General features: G+C 48.8%; 1 protein-coding gene across 2 annotated transcripts in view; it reads left to right on the plus strand.

Moving 5' to 3' along the window:
* Positions 1 to 19,641, plus strand: part of RIN3 (Ras and Rab interactor 3) — a 122,626-nt gene that overhangs the window by 21,713 nt on the left and 81,272 nt on the right. For both annotated transcript variants that reach the window (XM_059914856.1, XM_059914857.1), the window contains exon 2: positions 14,534 to 14,741. In XM_059914856.1, the coding sequence (XP_059770839.1) occupies positions 14,534 to 14,741 (208 nt within the window). The remainder of the gene's footprint in view (positions 1 to 14,533; positions 14,742 to 19,641) is intronic.

Raw genomic sequence — 19,641 nt, forward strand, 5'->3', positions numbered from 1 at the left:
ACATGTGCAACTCTATCTTTACAGATGTATTATTCCAGTGTTTGTATTAGGTTGAATATCTAAAATCACTCTCTCTGTAGGTCAAAAACGGTAGAATGTTGCCAGTTTCATATAGTACTAATATTTCCTTAACCACTCAGTCATTTAAAATTTTTTATCGAGCACCTATTCCATGCTGAGCCTGGACACACAGCAGTAGATGTGACCGACACCAGAACACAGAGTTTGGGGAGGGGAGGAGACGGGCATGTAGCAAGCAGTATCGTTTACCTTTTGATTGTTTCCAGTTTTTGACGACTGTAAGTCATGTTCCAGTGAACATCTTTGTCCATTAAGCTTTATCCGCATTTTAAAAATATCTCTTTGAGACAGATTCTAGAAGGGGCATGACCTACACTGTGCAGTTTTCACCAAAACAAGAAAGCAGAGTTCTCTAGCGCTCCTTGTATAGAACTCAGCTCAGTTCCACGTCTGAAACCCCCTTGACGAGAACTTTTCTTTTTCAAAGTTACAAACTGTTTTACTTATTTTTCGAATAGGTGATATAATCACATGGTTCAAATCCAAAAGGCACAAAAGGATGTATGGGGAAGTGCCTACCCTCCCATCCTTGTCTGCTCATCTCCCAGTCCCCTCCCTCTCCCCGCCCCCCCCCCACGGGGTGTCACTTGATTACCCTCCCCTGTCTCCTTGGAGATGCCTCAGCGCATCTTAATGTGCACGTATCACAAAGATGCACGGGGCCTGCCCATTGCTCTTGGTGACCTGGGTTCTTGTGTCCCCACTGCCTCCAGCTTCAGTCTAAGCCAGGAAATTGGTCCCCCAAATTCTGTCTTCTCCAGTAACCATCTCCATGTTCAGTGAAATTTCCAAGGATTTTCAGGGTTGGGCGGGTGGGGGAGGGAACGTCAGTGCTCTTTTACTATGTGTGACTATTATTGTAAGTATTATTATGATAAGTCTCGAATGGTGTGGGTCCATAGTAGATGCTCAGTAAGTACTTACTGGATGAATGAATGTATGATAATAACATCATTGAATGTTTGCTATATGCCGGGCACTATCTTGAACTCTTACAACAATTCCATAATGTAGTGATGCTTATATTTCCTATTTTAAATATGAGGAAATGGAGGCAAGAGAGGTTTAGTGACTTGCCAAGGCCACTAAGCTGGGATTCTAACCCAGGCTGTCTGGTTCCCGAGCCCATACTTAAACTGCTAGTCGACCTACCACTGAAGGCCTAATTGCACACAGCACTGGGGACAGAATTGGTACCGTCATCTATGAACCGGGTCCTGATGGGAGTGGACAGTCCTAACCTAGGCCTGGCATTGGGGGAGGGGAGGTCAGCAGGGCAAGCAGGCTGGGTCACGTTAGGCTGGATTCAAGGGCCTGGCTGGGATCGGGAAAGGGACTGGGACCCGTGAGCCAAAGAAGGTTACAGAGGGAGGGCGGAGGAACTCAGCCCCAGTTCTGGGAAGGCCGTGGGCATCCAGGGCTAGAGGCCGGGCGGAGGGAAGCTGTGAGCCAGCAGTCAGAGCATCTGAGAACCGGGGTCTGGGAACAGCCACCAGAAGGGCCTCAGCACTGAAGCCAGGTGTCTCCCGCGGGCTCCACCCAGGCCCCAGTGGACAGGCGGACAGCAGAGCACCCAGCAGGCAGCCTGGGAGGCAGGGCTGCGAGCTGGGCACTGCCTGGCACACGCTGGGTGGCAGAGTCCTGCAGCACACAGGTGTGGAAAGTTTGAAGGCCTTTGACCCACTCGACCCCTTGATGTGGGCTGTGACATGCGAACTGAGACAGCCAGACCTGTTCTCAGCACTTCCGGGGCCCGGAAGACCTGCTTGAGCTGACTTCCCCTCTGCGAGGCTCTGGGCAGGGGCCTAGCGAGAAGTCCCGGCTTCCCTGGGGTGACCCAGCGAGGGTCGGGGGCTCAAGCTGCACCCGTGCTCCACCTCGCCTTGGAAGGCCTTTTGATCTCGGAGTTAGGAGACACGTAGGGCGCTTTCTCACAACAGGATTCCAAGCACAGTCCTTGGAGCCTCAGGCGTCTGTGGGAACCCGCTAGGGCCTCATGCAGTTATTTGGCCCGTGGAACAGGGCTGGAAGCATTGGCCGAGCGTTTGCACATTATACATGTGAGAGATGCTGATTCTGAAACTGGCTGCCTCTCTTCCATCTCCCCGTGACCTCTCTGGTCATCCTGGAGCCGCGTTGTCGGTTCTGTGTCCTCCAAAGGCCGGGCCAGAGGTGCAGCCAGGCGGCAGCTGTAGCTCAGCTTCCACACGTCCAGGACAAAGCACTTGGTGGAACGGAAGCCACAGAGAAGCTGGCCTGGCTGCCTGCCTTCTCTCAGGCTGTCTGCAGGGCCAGAGCCAGCCTGGCTCGGCAGAGTGCCTTCCGGTGGCACCGGGCCAGGGGTCAGTTGAGTCACAGGATCATGGAATGCATAGTGCTGGAAGGAACCCCAGTCCTGGGTCTCGTCCGTGCTCAGACAATGCAAAGCCCAGGACAGAGCCCGTGGCAGACCTCACCAGGAGATGCTAGCAGTCTTTCTCGGCTGAGCCTTTAGCGTAACAGTCCAGGCAGCTGCTGCCTATCAACTGGGGTTCACAGGGAAATCCAACCTACTTACCATTCCAGACCTAGTCTAGTCTTCTCATTTTACTGAAAGGCTGCTGAGCCTAGAGAGGGGAAGTGAGTTACCCAAGGTCACAGAGTGAACAACACAACCAGACCGTGGTCTCTTGAGTCTGAGCTCAGTGCCATTTCCTTTATATCATACCCATTCTCCTGATGAATACAGGATTTGCATGTAACTACTCATCTCCTAAACTCTTGTTATCTCCCTTCCTTTCCACAAGGTGACCGCAACCTCAGAATCCAAAAAAATTTCCCATAGTTCCCCAAGAATGTTATATATGTAGCTGCAGAAAAGCTGATGCTGTCTTAGGTCATGTTAATAGGAGTAAACTATGTAGATTGAGGGAGGTGATGGTCATGCTCCTTTCTGAGCTGCTCAAGGCACACCTGGGGAATCCTTTCCCTGCTCGAGACTCGACATTTCAGATGGAGAAAGACAGAATGATAAAACAGTGGATACTCAGAAGGATAAAAACGGTGCAGATGAGGGGGCTCAAAACCACTCCATAAGTTATGATCAACTGATTCTCAACAAGGGTGTGAAGAAAATTCAATGGGGAAAAAAATAGTCTTTTCAACATATGGCTCTGGGACAACAGGATATCCAAATGCAAAAGAAGGAGGTTGGACCCTACCTCACACCATGCACAAAAGTTAATTCAGAATGGAACAGACCTAAGTGTAAAAGGTCTCAGACGAAAACAGGGGTAAATCTTCATGATCTTGAATTAGGTGTTGATTTCTTAGGTATGACACCAAAAGTACAAGCAACAAAAGAGAAAATAGATAAATTGGACTTCACCAAAATTAAAAACTTGTGTTTCAAACGACACCTTCACCTTTTCATCAAGAAAATTAGAAGACAATACACAGAATGGGAGAAAATATTTGCAAACCAAACACCTTATAAGGCACTTGAATCTAGGATATATAAAGAACTTAACAACTTAATAATAAAAAGATAAATAATCTAATTCTAAAACAGGCAAAGAATCTGAACAAATTTTTCTAGAGAATGTATACAAATGGCCAATAATTAAAAGATTCTCAACATACTTATACATCAGAGAAATGCAAATAAAATCACAATGAGATATTCACTAAATTTATTGTGGCGATCTTCTCATGATGTATGTAAGCCAAATCATTATGCTGTACACCTTAAACTTATACAGTGTTGTATGTCAATTATATCTCAGTAAAACTGGAAGAAAAAAAAGCACAATGAGATACAACTTTATACCTGCTAGGATGGCTGTAATTATAAAGATAGATAATAATTGTTGTTGATGAGAATATGGAGAAATTGGGACCGTCTTGAACGGCCAGTGGGATTGTAAGTTATTTAGCCATTTTGGAAAACAGGCTGGCAGTTCCTCACATGCTAAATATAGAGTTACCATATGACCCAGCAATTCTAATCTTAGGTATATACCCACGAGAATTGAAAACAATGTCTGTGCAAAAACTCATACATGAATATCAGCAGCATTATTCATAATGGCCAAAAATTGGAAATAACCCAAATGTCCATCAACTGATGGATACGTACAATGTAGTATGTCCATACAAGGGAATATTATTTGGGAATAAAAAGAAATGAAGCACTGATGCATTCAGTGAGCTGTGACCACAAGGGTGAACCTTAAAAACATTATGCCAAGTGAAAGAAACCAAACATAGAAGACCACATATTGTATGATTCCATATATGAAATATCAGAAGACAAACCTATTAAGACAGAAAATGGATAAGTGGTTGACACCAGCTGGGGCATTAGGAGGAAATGGGGAATGACAGCTAATGAGGACAGGATTCCTTGCTGGGGTGGTGAAAACGTCCTAAAACTGATTGTAGTGATAGTTGCATAATTCTGTGATTATACTAAAAACCATTGCATTGTACACCTTAAAATATTATTAAAAAGCAAACCACTCCGTATGCAAATTCATGGAGACAATGTGTGTAAACCACTGTGGGGCTCAGTGTCAGCCACAGGGGAAGAGCTGGTAAATGTTACCTCTGGGTACCACATGGAAGATGGGGGCTCTTCAACCTGGAGAAGAGATGACACTAGGGGTCGGGGGAGGAGATGTGCTGGCCTTCTCCACAGAGTTGAAGGGCTGTGTGGGGGTGGGGTGAGTTGTCCCTGTGGCCTTAAAAAGTGTAGAAAAAGAAACAAAAGGAGAAACTTCAGAGGAGCAGATTTCATCTCAATAGAAATTGAGGATTGCTTCTTGGAATGGGTTGCCCAGTGAGGTAGTGAGCACCCCATCATCAGAGGTCTTCAAACAGATACAACTACGTGTTGGGATGGTACAGAAAGGACTCCAGTGTTAGGGGAACATCTGAGGTAGAGGACAGTGTTAAAATTCCAGTGGGTGTGCGGCAGCTGATAGGTTCACAAAGGCCTATTGTTCAATATTTAGGAACTTTAAGCAAATTGTTAAACCATTGATAGCTTGTTATCAGCAATGGTGGGAGCACTTACAATGGCAATCAGCATTCACTACATATCAGGACTTTTTTTTTTTGTCCTAGACCAGTGCTTACTAGCACATCACTGATCCAGACAAACTGCTCCAACAGGTCTTTTGGTATGCTTGTTACTCAACAGAACTTGGGTCCGCTCACCCACATGCAGCAAAGCCAGTCTACTGACACCAGGTTGTAGTGAAGGAAAGTACAGCGTTTACTGTAGGTGTCAAGCAAAGAGAATGGGCAGCTCATGCTCAAAAGAAAGACCCGAACTCCCCAATGGCTTTCAGGGAAGGGTTTTTTGTTTTTGTTTTAGTTTTAATTAATTAATTAATTTTTGTCTGCCTTGGGTCTTCGTTGCTGTGCGTGGGCTTTCTCTAGTTGAAGTGAGCGGGGGCTACTCTGTTGCGGTGCGTGGGCTTCTCATTGCGGTGGCTTCTCTTGTTGCGGAGCACGGGCTCTAGGCACGGGCTTCAGTAGTTGTGGCACGCGGGCTCAGTAGTTGTGGCTCGTGGGCTCTAGAACGCAGGCTCAGTAGTTGCGCTGCATGGGCTTAGTTGCTCCGCTGCTCGAACCCGTGTCTCCTGCATTGGCAGGTGGATTCTTAACCACTGCACCACCAGGGAAGCCCAGGGAAGGGTTTTTAAAGGCAACATTTGGGGTGAGGGTTGCAGCTCAGGGATCTTCTGATTCGTTGGCGGTGAGGCATCAGGGTGGTGTTTTGGGAATCTTAAGCATCAGCCTGGTTCCAGCCAGTCTGGGGTCTACTGCTTATTACGGTCAGCATGTAGTACCATCCTCCACCTGGATGGCTTGTCTTAGTTTCTGCAGAACGATCGTTATGTAAATCCCTTGAGGAGGAACTAGGACTCTGTTTTATCACTGAACTATTGTTTAAGCTGTCTTTACTTTTCTTGATTGACTACTTTCCCTTTGTTTCTTCATTCTTTCACTTCCCTAATTAGTAACTGCTTGAATCTGCTCTTTGGAACTCAAGGAAGGCCTAGGAGACTAAAGCCTTTTTCTACAAACAAGAAACAGGGGACAATGAGGGGCTTTTGTATCCAGGAAGGCCCCAAAGTGCCCTACTCAGTTTTAATTTCCACTTTTCTTTGATACACCTCAATCCTGAGGGGAACAGGGGCGGGACAAGAAAGGGAATAAAGTTTTGGATTGAGAGGTTAATCATAAACTTGGCAGGGGAACTTGGTTCCAGGGGGGCTCACCCACCCCTAAAGTTCCCAGATCCTTCTCCTTTACCAGCAGGAACCCCTTCCCTGTTCTGCCCCAGGGTCTGATGAGCCTTGACTTCCTCCATGAACTGTCTTGAGCTCTCCATCTCATCTAGGAGTTACCACTTAAGTATCCGCTGTGGCTGGGTTCTTCCTTATGTTGTCCCATTTGACCCTCACACAACCTTTGAGGTAAGTGGTGTAGATGAAAGAGTTAATCAGTAGTTTATCTGGAAAGAAATGGAAAATTTTGTTTGAGCCAACCTGAGCATTATAACCCAGGAGACAGTCTTTCAGAAAGCTCTGAAAACTGTTCCACCCTTTAGAGGTCAAAACACAGGTATATAAGTTTTTGAGACAAAGGGCTATAATCAAATGACATATAATTGACAGTTTACACAATCCAGATCTACATTACAAAGCCCGCAGTGGGTCATGGGTCATCGTGGCCCCTTACAAGATTAAGAAGGAATGTTATCTCCTAAGGAGGTCTGGTTAATGCAGAGGCACAGCACACACTAAAGAGGAGGGAGGAGGCCCAAACCGGCAAAGAAAAATTTTATGTTTAAATTTTCTCGTCTTGCCATAAAATATGAATTTTATTTTCTCGGTGGCATAGTCTCCCTGTTTACAGTGGGGGACCCTGAGCCCAGGAGGGGTGTTTGTTCATCATATCAGAGCCTCCGGAGGCGGCGGCTCCCAGCCCCAGATGCCTGCCGCCCATGCTGGACTGTTCCTGTTGGCATCTTCACCTGTAGTTGGAACTCCAAGCTGTCACTCCCTCTGGCATCAGCTGCTGCTCTTTGGCCCAAGTCTTGTGCCGCCACAGTGCAGAGAAACAGCCCCAGTGACCTTCTCTGGCTTCTGCTCTGGTGACCTTGTGGCAGCTGTCAGAGGATTTTCCTAAATGTCCCCTGGGGCCTGATTCTTTGAATGGACTCATCTTGATTACCTTTCAACACGGGCCCTCAAGGCTCCAGAACTGACTTTAAAATGCCAAGAAAAAATAGCGGGAGTCAATCCCAGGGAAATTGCCCTGGCGGAAAGAACAGGGTTAGGCATTCGGAGACCCCCGCTCTATATCACCTCGGCTTGTGACATGCTTTGGGACCTTGGGAGAAGGTGCGTGCATGTGGGGTTTTTGTTTTGTTTTTTAATTAAATATTTCAAAGGTAGCGAAATCTAGAGAAAAACATAGCAATGCCCTGATCACCCATAATTCAGCTTTGTTAAATCCTACCCTTTTGCCATATTTGCTTCAGATGTTTTAAAATCAAACAAATCATTACAGAACGGGCTGAAGCCTCCTTCACACAGTTCCCTGATCCCATTTTCTTCCAGCCCCTCAGAGGTCACCATTATCCTGAATTTGGTGTGCATGTGTATCCACAAACAAGACACAGAACTGTTATGTACGTTTTTACACTTTATAGAAATATTTTCATTCCTTCTGTAATTTGCTTTCTTCACTCAACATCGGGGATTTGGTTTGTTTGACTTTAAAAACTCGTTAACTTTTTCTTTTGAAATAATTTCAGACTCCCAGAAAAGTTACAGGGTTAGTACAATGAATTCATGTAGTTCAGTCTTCATTCAGATTTAGCAGTTATCAACATTTTGTCACATCTGCTGGTTCTCTCTGTCTCCTTCATTTTTTTTTGAACCTTATGAGAGTAATTTGCAGACATTGTGCCTCTTTACGCCCATATATTTCAGTGGGTATTTCCCAAACATGGACATTCTCTTACCTAACCGCAGCACAAGAATCAAGATCAGGGAATTAATATTCATGCAGTTGACAGGATTTTGAGATTTAACCTTGTAGCGATTGGTTCCTACCTTTCAGCAGCTGTGCGATAGTCCCGGGTGGACGAATCACAACTTATTTATCGTTCTCTCATGGACGGATTTTGCTTGTTCCCATTTTCTCTCGGTATAAATGCTTCCATTATCAATCATCTCCTTATACCATGTGCGTCCTGGGAGTGGGGCTGCTGGGGCCTGGGCTACGGCATCTCCGTCTCTTTTAGATTTTGGAAATCATTTTCAGAGCAGGTGCAACTGTTTTCATTCTCATGGAGTGTTTTACCCCGTTGGTGCTCTGGTGGCGTTTAGGGGCTGAGCAATGGGCTCTCGCCTATCTTAGGCCATTTCTCATGTTGCTGGTGTTCGTAAGAGAAACAGGGCATGACCATGTGCATGGTTACCCCAGGTAGAATAATGATCTATTTGAGGTGTTCTCATGTACCAGATGATGCTTGATGCATATTACATGTGGCAGGTATTACCAGCTCCATTGCACAGATGAGAAAACTGAGGCCCGTAGAGGTTAAATACCTTGCCCTAGGTCCCACGGCCAGATATGGCAGGGATTGGGACCGAGGCTGTGTGAGTCCTAGTTCCTCATCTTCAGGCTATGCAGAGTGTGTGAAATGACCACCGCATCTCTGATTGTGAGTTTGTCGTGAGAGGGGTCCACTGAGAGGTTGATGCCTCTTCCTGCAACATCCCACCTCCCCCCACACCCCTACACACCTGTCCCTGTCATCTAGTCCCTTCCTGAATGTACAGAGGGAGTCATTTCATTTAAGAGCAGTCAGCATGGAGGAGAAGGGAGAGGATGGGGAGTGGGGGACAGCAATGAGCGACTGTCCTCCCTCACCCTGGGAGTGTCAAGGCACGGCTGGTTCTCCGGGCCTCCAAGGTCAGAGACAGAGAAAACTCCCCTTTGGGGCTTCTGGACAGTCAGCCGCAGCTCGAGAAGTCGGCGCCATTTCAAAAGGAGGAAGGCTTTGGGCTTCTGGAAGCTCACGGTGAGCACAGGAGCCCCACCAGGCAATTCAGTTACAGCTCTTAAAGGTTTACTCTTAATCACTCCAGAGATAATCATCATGCGCGGTGTGCCCTCTCATCTCATTTATGCCCAAGAGAAACCCTCTCCGCTGGTTTTACTTACTCCCCATTTTACAGAAGAGGAAACTGGAGTCAGTGTGGTTAGATAGGCAGTTAAGCCCCTTAGCAAGTCAGTGCAGAGCTGGGATAACACGCGGGCTCGGGAGGCCCCAAAGCCACCAGGTCTCCACCCTGCATGCATTTTTGTGACAAAGAGATGTATTTTCACATATTTATTTAAAATGAGTTTTAATCCTATAAGTAATGCATAATTAGCATACAAATTTGAAATAACTCCCCTGCACTTCTCAGAAATAACTGTCCTTAATGATGTCTCACAGAGCCTTCAGGAAATTATTTTTGTGTCTAGTTATATTTCTATGTCTCAGTGTGTGTTTGTATATATTGCAAATGGGATAACAAACATTAGTGAACACTCTTTCTTTGCCAGGTACTGCAAGGATACATATACATAGGAAATTTTTTTAATTTCTTCAAGAACTAGGATAGTGTAGAGGTTGTAAACACAGACTCTGGATCCAGAATGTCTGGGTTTGAATGCCAGCTCTGCCACTTATAGGCTGTGTGACCTTGGATGAGCTATTCAGCCTCTCTGTGCCTCAGTATCCTCTTTATTTTTTTATTTTATTTTATTTTAAAAAATTTATTGATTTTATTTATTTATTTTTGGCTGCATTGGGTCTTCGTTGCTGTGCGCAGGCTTCCTCTAGTTGTGGAGAGCGGGGGCTACGCTTCGTTGCAGTGCGCGGGCTTCTCATTGCAGTGGCTTCTCTTGTTGCGGAGCACGGGCTCTAGAGCGCAGGCTCAGTAGTTGTGGCACATGGGTTCAGTAGTTGTGGCTCACGGGCTCTAGAGCACAGGCTCTGTAGTTGTGGTGCACAGGCTTAGTTGCTCCACGGCATGTGGGACCTTCCCAGACCAGGGCTCGAACCTGTGTCCCCTGCATTGGCAGGCGGATTCTATACCACTACGCCACCAGGAAAGCCCTGTCCTCGTCTTTACATGGGACTGTCAGGTATAGGGTAGGTATATTAGTTTCCTAGGGCTGCAGCAGCAAGTTATCACGAACTCTGCAGCTAATAACAATAGAATTTTATTTTCTCACAGTTCTGGAGGCCAGAAGTTCAAGATCAAGCTGTCAGCAGAGCTGGTTCCATCTGGAGGCTCAGAGAGAGAATATGTTCCATGCCTCTCTCCTAGCCTCTGGTGGTGACCATCAATCCTTGGTGTTCAAAACTCATAACTCCACTCTCTTCCTCTGCCTTCACATGGCTTTCTTGTATCTCTGTGTCTTTTTTTTTTTTTTTTGGCCACACCACGTGGATTGTGACATCTTAGTTCCCTGACCAGGGATTGAACCCATGCCCCCTGCAGTGGAAGCGTGGAGCCCTAACCACTGGACCTCCAAGGAATTCCTCTGTCTCTCATTGAATTTAGGGCCCACTCTAAATCCAGAATGATGTCATCTGTAACTTAATTACATCTACAAAGAGCCTTTTTCCGAATGAGGTCACATTCACAGGTGCCAGGTGTTAGGATTTGGGCATATCTCTTTGGGGGACACAGTGCAGCCCACTCCAGTAGGTTTGAGGATGATTGTGTGCTGTGGGCTACTTATGGGTGAAGAGGCACATTGCTGCCCTGATTGGCATTACCAGGGCCCCTCCTACCCTGGCCCTCCGTGTCATTTGTGTACTCATGCACCTTGCACAGAGTGATCGGGCCATCCCTTAACATTGATTGCTGGGACCAGGTCTCTTTATCTCAATACAGCCGCTTGGCCTTGAAGCTGGGGTGAGGCCTGCCTGAGGTCAGGATCGTGGGTGGGATGGAGACGGCCTTTTCCTGGTCCTCCCCTTCCATCCCACACTCCCCCCAAGTTCCGGCCAAGTCTGCACAAGGGGGCGTCAGTTCTCCTTACAATGAGGCGTCATTGGAACTTTCTGAGCTGCTTCCCCGGGACCCACACAGGCAGCCCGAAGCTGGCGCCCTCATGAGCTGGGAAACGGCGGGGCCTTCTTCCATACAGGCAGCATGCAGCCAGGATGCTGCACCCCGAGCTGACCCCACGCCACCTGGGTGGCCCCCTCGGGCGGCCTCTCCACCCCAGAGCAGAGCTCTCCTCTCCGCCTCACCCAGGTTTCATAGGCCGGTGACCGGATGCAGCACCACGCCAGGGAGTGTGGACACACCACGCCAGGTCACTCCTTCCCTTGGGAGCGAAGGCCAGGATGCTGAGCCCAGGCCTTGTCCCTGTGGCCCAGGGCGAGGGTTTCCCTGGTGTCTGACCACACTGCATCTGGGTGTCCACCGCCAACCCGCCCCTTGAATCGGAAGGCTGTTAGGACTGCTGATTAGAGCTAATTGCTCTACTTCCCGTGAGCAAGCAGAAGGAAAACCAGTCATGGCATGATTTCTCTTTCCAGTGGAATTGCTGTAAAGTTTCTAGGCTCATTATTTCGCACTAACAGTGCCATTAATTACCCGGGGCTCCCGTGGCTGCCTTTGCAGGGCTCTCAGCTGGAGCTTGGCTGGTGAGAGGGGGGGGCATGGGTGCTGGGGTGGCCGACCGTGCCAGCAGATGACGTATCCGATGTGGGCTCAGCGATGGTCCCTGGCAGTTAGAGCTGGTGTGGCCAAGCTGTTTAATAACAGTAATCATGGCAGGGAAGCAGCCTGCCCTGGTGCCGGCTCAGGGCGTTCACATCTCTGCCATCCTGCTCGAGCCCGACAGTCCAGCCTGGGACCCCAGCATCAGCACCGGCATTTACTAGTCGCAAGTGGGCGTCCAGAGAGCTCAAGTGACGCGAGGCCCAAGGTCAGCAGGGACTCAGAGATTAGAAGGCAACTTCCTGGCCCCGTTACCATTCTTTGGCCTGGTCAAAGCAGGTGTCCATGTCACTCTGTCCCTTCAGGGCTCTGCTGCTCCTGTGACCTGGTGCAAGGCCCAAACCTCCCCTAGCCTCAGCTGCTCCTTCTCTAACGTCTAGACCTTGCTGTGGCCTTTGACACTTAGAGGTTCCACTCCAAGCCTCACGTCCTGCCAAGTCGCCACTTAGGGGGCCCTGAGCAAGCCCTTGTGACTTCTGCCCTGGCCCACCCAGAGGGAAAGGAGAACACGGAAAGACTTGGACAGTTCCTGGAAAGCAGTATCTTAAGAGCCTTTGGCCTCTTGAGTGGTTTAGTCTGAGAAGCAGACAGATGCAGAAACTGAGACCCTAAGAGGGAACAGACTTACCCATGGACTTAACTAAGCTACCTAAGCCCAGTTAGTGGCAGAGAGGAAATGGGAGCCAATTGCTGTCACTCCAGCTGCTGTTAGAGCCCTAACTGGCCTCTGGGGGAAGCCCTGGGCCAAGCGAGAAGGTTTTAGGATGATTATAAAGCCTTTCGGTGCCAGAGGATGATTTTGTGTTTCCAAGGGAGGTTGGAAGAACCTAACAGGCCCCGAATGCTTATTTCTGGGTAATTCTGGCCTCCACTGTTTTCACTGCTTTCCCAGAGGAGATGCTGGACCACATTTCAGGGCTTGGGAAGAGGTCACATCAATATGAGCTGGGCCGCCCTGACCTTGAGCTCCAAATGAGACCCACTTCCACAGCCTGCGGACACCCATGGGGCTGCCCTGCTGCCCCTTCCAGACCCACGACGCCTGCAGCTGCCTGGGACACTCGTGTTGGCCTGGTGACGTGGCACACTCTTCTGTGTGGACCCGGAGGGGAAATCCACACGAACCCACGGCACACGCAGCATACAGGGAGGGAGGGCTCCTCGGAAGGTTTAGGAGTGGAGGCGTCAGAGGAGGGAATTTTTAGCACACTGACATTGGCGGATCTCTCATCACCACACATCTTTCTAGTCTGGTCTCTGCAAAACCCAACACCGCTAGACCTGTTTAATCCCACACTTCCCAGCCTCCCCACCACCCAGAGAACCACCAGGACCCTCGCCCTCCCCTTGAGGAAATGCTCGTCCCCTCATCAGGACTCCTGGCTCCCGCTGCCCTCTGACCTCAGCAAATGGTTCCACCTTTCTGTGCCTCTAACAGGGCTCATCCTGGCCTCCTCCCACCCCGCCCCCCCCCCCCCCTCGGCAGCTCCTTACCAGCCAGCTTTATCTCTGGTGCCCGTGGGCCACATCACAGGGACACGGAGCAAAGGAGAGGCACAAGACACACCTTCCTGGCTTTATAACTGGCCCCTTCTGTCTGATTAAGGTCTTCACCCCTGCAGATATCCTGAGATTTCGTTCCTCAGGTAGAAGGCAAACAGACCACACAGCCCACCCGACTCAGGATTTGAGGCACCAAGATGCTGTTCCTGCTTTTCTGGAATCAAAACTCACATGCCAGTGTGTAGGGGGTCGGGTGGAGGGAGCGTGTTGGGAAGGGTCTGGAATCGCTTAGACTGGACCTCTACTTTGTCTTGCCATTTCTCAGGCCTGTGATTCTCCTCCTTTCCCCGGGGACCCTGACGCTTTACATCCTCATCTTGGGGGGTCAGGGAGTATCTAATAGAAATATAATGCAAGCCACATATTTGGTTTTAAATTTTCTAGTAGCCACACCGAAAGTAAAAAGAAATAGGTGAAATTAATTTTAATAATGTTTTACTTATCTCAGTATATCCAAAAATTATCCTTTCAGTATACAATCAATGTAAAATATTATTAATGAACTATTTTGTGGTCTTTTTTTATTTTCATATCAAGTCTTTGAGATCCTGTGTGTATTTTACACTTACAGCACGTCTCAGTTCAGACAACTCACTTTGAAGAGCTGATGTGGCTAGTGGCTATGCTATTGGGTAGCACAGCTCTCTCTCTTGATCTGGGTGGTAGTTACACGGGTGTAGACATACATAAAACTTTGTCTAACTGTATACTAAAGACTAGCGCATTTCACTGTGTATAAATTACACTTCAATTAAAAAGTGTTTTAAAAATCCTCTTCAGGGCTCTGCTCAAATGCCCTTGTTTTCCTGAACCCACCCTGGGTTGGAATTAGCTACTTCCGTTGCACTGTGCTCCTGTTATATTTATTCCAATCTTGTGCTACAGCTGGTTTTTTCTGTGTATGTCTTAACTCATTTTATTATAAGCGCCTTAAGGCGAAGATCACGGTTTGTTCATTTTTTGATTCCCCAAAGGGCCCCTGGCTACGTAGATGCTGAATAAATAAGCATGGTTGAACTGAATCCCCGTTTGTTGTAAACCCCTCTCTGGGCTGGCGGCAGGACGGGCTGGTCATTTGATTCTGTTCTCAGTCCTATTCCAGATGTTGGCAAAGGAAAGGAACAGGAAGAGGAGGAGGAAGATGGCGTGGGGCCTTGCCTGCCGGTCACCCCGAGGAACTGCCTTCCTCTCCGGGGCATCAGCGTCCTGGAGAAGCTCGTCAAGACCTGCCCGGTGTGGCTGCATCTGGGTCTGGGCCGGGCAGAGGCGACCAGGATCCTGCACCGGGAGGCGGCCGGGGTGAGTCGGGGTCTCTCCACCTCATGGCCGCTAGGCGGGCACGGCTGTCAGGAGCTGCTCCGGCTCCCACGGAAGTAGCTGCCCTCTGGACAGCTGCCCATTTGCTCTCTTTTCTTAGGTTTTATCAGCTTTGCGACCAGAACTCAGGAGCAAGGGACTGGTGGGAGGTCTGGTTTCTGCTCTGGGGAGCAGGTGTCCCACTGGGGATGTACGGCTGGCGGGGCCTCTCTGGGCATATGGGTGCCCGCGGCAGGACTGGCACTTTGAGAACTCAGCCAGGCATCCAGGGACCAGAGAGTATCCGAGCCGGAGGGAACTGAGAAATCATCTTACACCCCCTTATTTTACATGTGAATATGAGGGGCTGTGTGATGGAATCGAAAGTGTTTTGTTTTGTTTTGTTTTGGAGTCAAGCTCTGTGAGTTGGGAAGTGGCTTAAATTTTCTGAGCCTCACTTTTCTCACTTTGAAATGGGGCCATTAATAGTATTTTCCTCCTCGTGGTGTAAGCATTACAGAGGAAAATAGATGCCACGCACCATGCATTTTCTCTTACGTGCTACTTCCTTTAAATTTTTTTTTAATTTGTTTAATTTTAAAAGTGATACATATAAGTATTTACTGTAAAAAAAATATCAAGCTGGACAGAAGTGATAAAGTAAGAAGTAAAGTGTCTGATAAAGGTCTCTGCCACCCACTCTTTTTCACCTAACCTATTTCCCAGAAGTCTTTTTTTGTTTGGGGCTTTTTTAAAATTGAGGTGAAATTCACGTAACGCAAAATTAGCCATTTTTTAAGTGCACAATTTAGTACATTCACAAGGTTGTTCAAGCACCACCTCTATCTAGTTCCAAAACATTTCATCACCCCAAGATAAAACCCCGTATCCATTAAGCAGTTACTCCCCATTCCTTCTTCCCCTGGCCCCTGGTAGCCACCGGACTGCTTCCAGAAGTCATTTCTGCTGGGCGTGTGTGGCGTATCGGTCCATTCATCTTCCGTGCAGACACCGACATCTGTTGACAGCTAGCATTCACCAAGCACTTTATTGTGTTCTGGGCACTGTCACGTGTATTAGCACAGTTTATCCTCCCAGCAGCCCTCTGAGGTAGGTAATACTAATATACCCATTTCACAGAGGAAGTAACTGAGATACAAAGCAGTTATAAGTGACCTCCCCCAGGGGACACAGCGATCGAGTGCCTGACCTGGCTATTGAACCCAGGCAGTCGGGGAGCTCCCGTGCTGTATCAGACACACAGGTTGTATTTGACCGAGATGGAATTGCATCTTTTAGCCATTTTTTGCTGTTCTTACCTTCAGTGTGGTATGTATCGCTACACTGTGTCCAGGGAATAGTCCAAGCTCCTAAACACAGGGTGCTCAGGTAGTTAGCAGACTAATTCATCTTGGACTAGATAAAATCCATCAAGTCAGCAGTTGTACCTGAACTTTGGAATTACTGGAACTCATGGGGCCTCCAGCAAAGTCCCACAAAGTCCCACAGAGGCTCCTGCCATAGTGAGTGGGGACCGTAGAGGCCTAAAGACCCAGCTGAATCCCTCTGGGGCCAGGGGAGACCTCCCCCGGGCGTGGAGGCAGGCGCCCTGTGGACCAGACCAGCCCCACCTCAGCCCCAGGATCAGCCTGGGAGAGGGTTGGGGTGGGGTGGCGGGGGTGGGGGGGGGTGGGGAGAGGCAGGGAGACCGCATCCTCAAGGAAACAAGATCTGTTGTTTCATTCCTCCCCACCTAAAGGCTTTCAGTTTCGAACTGCCTGAGGCTTTAGAGCAGATTATAAAACTGCATAGAAAATAAAGTCAGGGATTCATACCAGCAGGTGTTCCGGGGTCGGCATTCCCAGGCTGCAGCCCCGGCTGGTCGTCCACTCCCCTATTAGGATCTGAGGGGATTAGCGTCCCACCCTTCTTGGGAGGATGCAGCTGAGAAACAGGCCCAAGTGCAAGGTTGTGGTGCTGAGGAATGGCCATTTTCTGGACCTTACTTGGTCATCAGGAGAGGTGTGTCCAGGCATGCGTGTAGATGGGGGTGGACCAGACAGTGAGGACCGTCCCGGGAGATGGCAAGTGGGTCTCCAAGGTGAGCTGCACTGGGTGTAAGTCATGCCCACTTTGTCCAAAGGTTCAATACTCTCTTCAAAAAGTTTACGATAAGCCCAACTCAAAACAACAGTAGTGCTTGTGTGTGGAGAATGCTTATGAATGGCAGGCCCTGTACCAAGTGTTGTGTGAGTGTCATCTCATTTAATCCTCGCGATAATCCTGTGAGGCGGGCTCTGCCGTTAATCCTCATTTTACTGATGATGAAACTGTGGCTAAGAGGAGCGCCCTTGGGCTTCCCAGAAGCAGCCCCCGAGCTGAGGATCTGGGAGGTGACCCCAGGGGACACCAGTGGGGGAAATAAGACAAGGAAGGGAAGGCAGCTAATAAAAGGTATGTGTTGATGTAGTTACCCCTGGGGGCAGTGGAGCTGGCTTCTGCTGGGGCACTCTGGGAGCCAGGGTAGAGCACACATCTCAAGGTCATTCTGCCCAGAGGGCTGAGGGAGCTGATATTATCCACTGGCTGCTGATAGCCATTGGTTCCAGGCGATGGGGGATGAGGATTCATGTTCCAGCACCACCTCTCTGCTCTCAGTATGAGAGGATCTGACTCTGGCCAGAAACAGCCGGTGAGCAAAGTGATGCCAAGCTGGCTGTTGGAAGCAGGACTGGGGTCCACCATAAAGAGTGGGCAGGGCCCCAGCAGCCTCTACCCCTGGGAGTGAAGTCACCCGCCCAGGGTCACACAGCTAGTGAGTTACAGGGCTGAGATTTGATCCCAGTCTTGGCTAAGCCAAAGCACACCCCTCACAAGGGTGAAGGTTAGTAGCCGGAAAGAAAAAGAAGTAATGTTTTGAGGTCAGTCAATACCAGATGGGTTTGGGTATAAGACACATTTATAAAGATGGATAAAATCTGATCTTACCACTGTCCTCTCAGAGGGTCTGGTGGGGGCTTCATGCACGGATATGAATGGGAAGGCCTGGGGAGGGGATGTCTCAGTGCTGGGTAAAAGGCAGGACAGCGAGTGACCTAGAGGAGGCGGGGAGCCTGTCCAGGTGGGCTGATCCGGGCAGACTTCCTGGAGGAGACAGATGCTGAGCTGGGCCATGCAGGATGGATGGGCAAGATTGGGATGGGGGAGCTGAGTGGGTGAATGGGTGATGGAACAGCACAGGCTGAGCCCCAGAAGTGAGCATGAGCTGGGCTGGGCACACGGGGAGGGAAGAGAGCATGACTGCAGGCATTGGAGCCAACTGGAGTCGCTGGAGGGCAGCACCAAGATGCATTCATTGCCTTGCAATGCCAGCTTCTGGCTCAGGCTTGGGTGCAGAGTATGTCTGGCTTTGGGTGTTCGTTAGAACAAGTGAATGAAGGATGGCAGGGAGGATGGGACTGGTTCTGGGGAGCTGGCAAAGCCGGGCCAGTTGCTCAGGGCCTGCCTGCAGTGAGGGACAAAGGTCACGTGGCTGTGTTTACTTTCCAGGTGAGCACACATCACACAAGGCTTTAAGCCTTCATCCCAGGTTCTGTGGCTGCAAGAGGCCCAGACACCTCTTCACCCCAAGTAGGTGGAGGTACCCAGGTCGCTATTTTATAACTCAGGGGCTGAGTATAGAAAACAGAAAGCTTCAGTCTGGGTCCTGAAGTGACACCCTTGTCCAGAGCCTTGAATCTAATCCCAGGAGTGAGACCACAGGCTACTGTTAAGACCAAAGGTGACGGGCTAAAAGAGGTCAGCCAGGCCCTTCCCGCTGTTGCCCCCTTACTCTCCCTCTGAGGCCACAGGGACTGGGTCAGCCCTGAGGACAACAAAATTGGAGGAGATGCACCTTTTGTTCAATTCTCTGCCCTCACACCCCACTCCTCCCCGTGAGCTTCTGTATTTTCAAGCAGAAAGCAAAGCCCTGAAGCTCATGCTCTGATAAAAGACTGGCCAACTTTTACCCAAAGTTGTTCTTTGCATGATCTTATTGACCCTCACAGCGACGTCTGTCTGGTTGGTGTTATTAGTGTCCCCATTTCCAGATAAGGAAATGAAGGCACAGAGAAGTTAAGTCACTTGCCTGAAGTCACACAGCTAGTAAGAGCAGAGTCTGCATAGTGTGATCTTCAGGAGATGCTGGGAAGGCCCTTTGCTGCATAATATCACTCTCATGGAACTGTCTGAAATTCCATCAGTGCAATGGCTTCATCGTTTTTAAGATATAGACACTGGGTAGCCCCCAGGCTGTGAGAGTTCAGAGGGTCCTCAGAGATAACCTGGACCCACCCCTCATGGCACCAGTGAGAGACAGTGCTTCATCATGTCTGGGGCCAGTGGTCAGGAGACTGGAGATCCAGCCCCTTTGTCCCAAATATCTGTATGACCTTGACCATGTCCCACCCCCTCTACTACTCCCCATCTCCTGCAGCCTGCTTCTCTGATAAGGTTTTGGGAACATATTGGCCCATTTTTGATTTGCGTGTATCCAGAGCAAGGCAATCAAAAGCCATCTTTATTCATTCTGCACCCAAATGGTGGGGTGTTTTTTCTTTTAGTTTTATTTTAGAAGTTTTTGATTTATAGAAAAGTTGCAAGGACAGTACAGAGAGTTCCCTTATGTACTTCTCACCCAATTTCTCCCACTGTTAACATCTAACATGAGTATGGTACATTTGTCACAATTAATGAACCAGTATTGATACATTAGTATTAACTAACGCCCATACTTTATTCAGATCTCCTTAGCTTTTACCTAATGTCTTTTTCTGTTCCAGGATCCCATCCAGGGCACCACATCACATACAGTCATAGGTCTCCTTAGGCTCCTCTTGGCTGCAAGTTTCTCAAACTTTCT

Source organism: Balaenoptera ricei, chromosome 2 (genome assembly GCF_028023285.1).
Source record: "Balaenoptera ricei isolate mBalRic1 chromosome 2, mBalRic1.hap2, whole genome shotgun sequence".
Taxonomy (NCBI): Eukaryota; Metazoa; Chordata; class Mammalia; order Artiodactyla; family Balaenopteridae; genus Balaenoptera; species Balaenoptera ricei.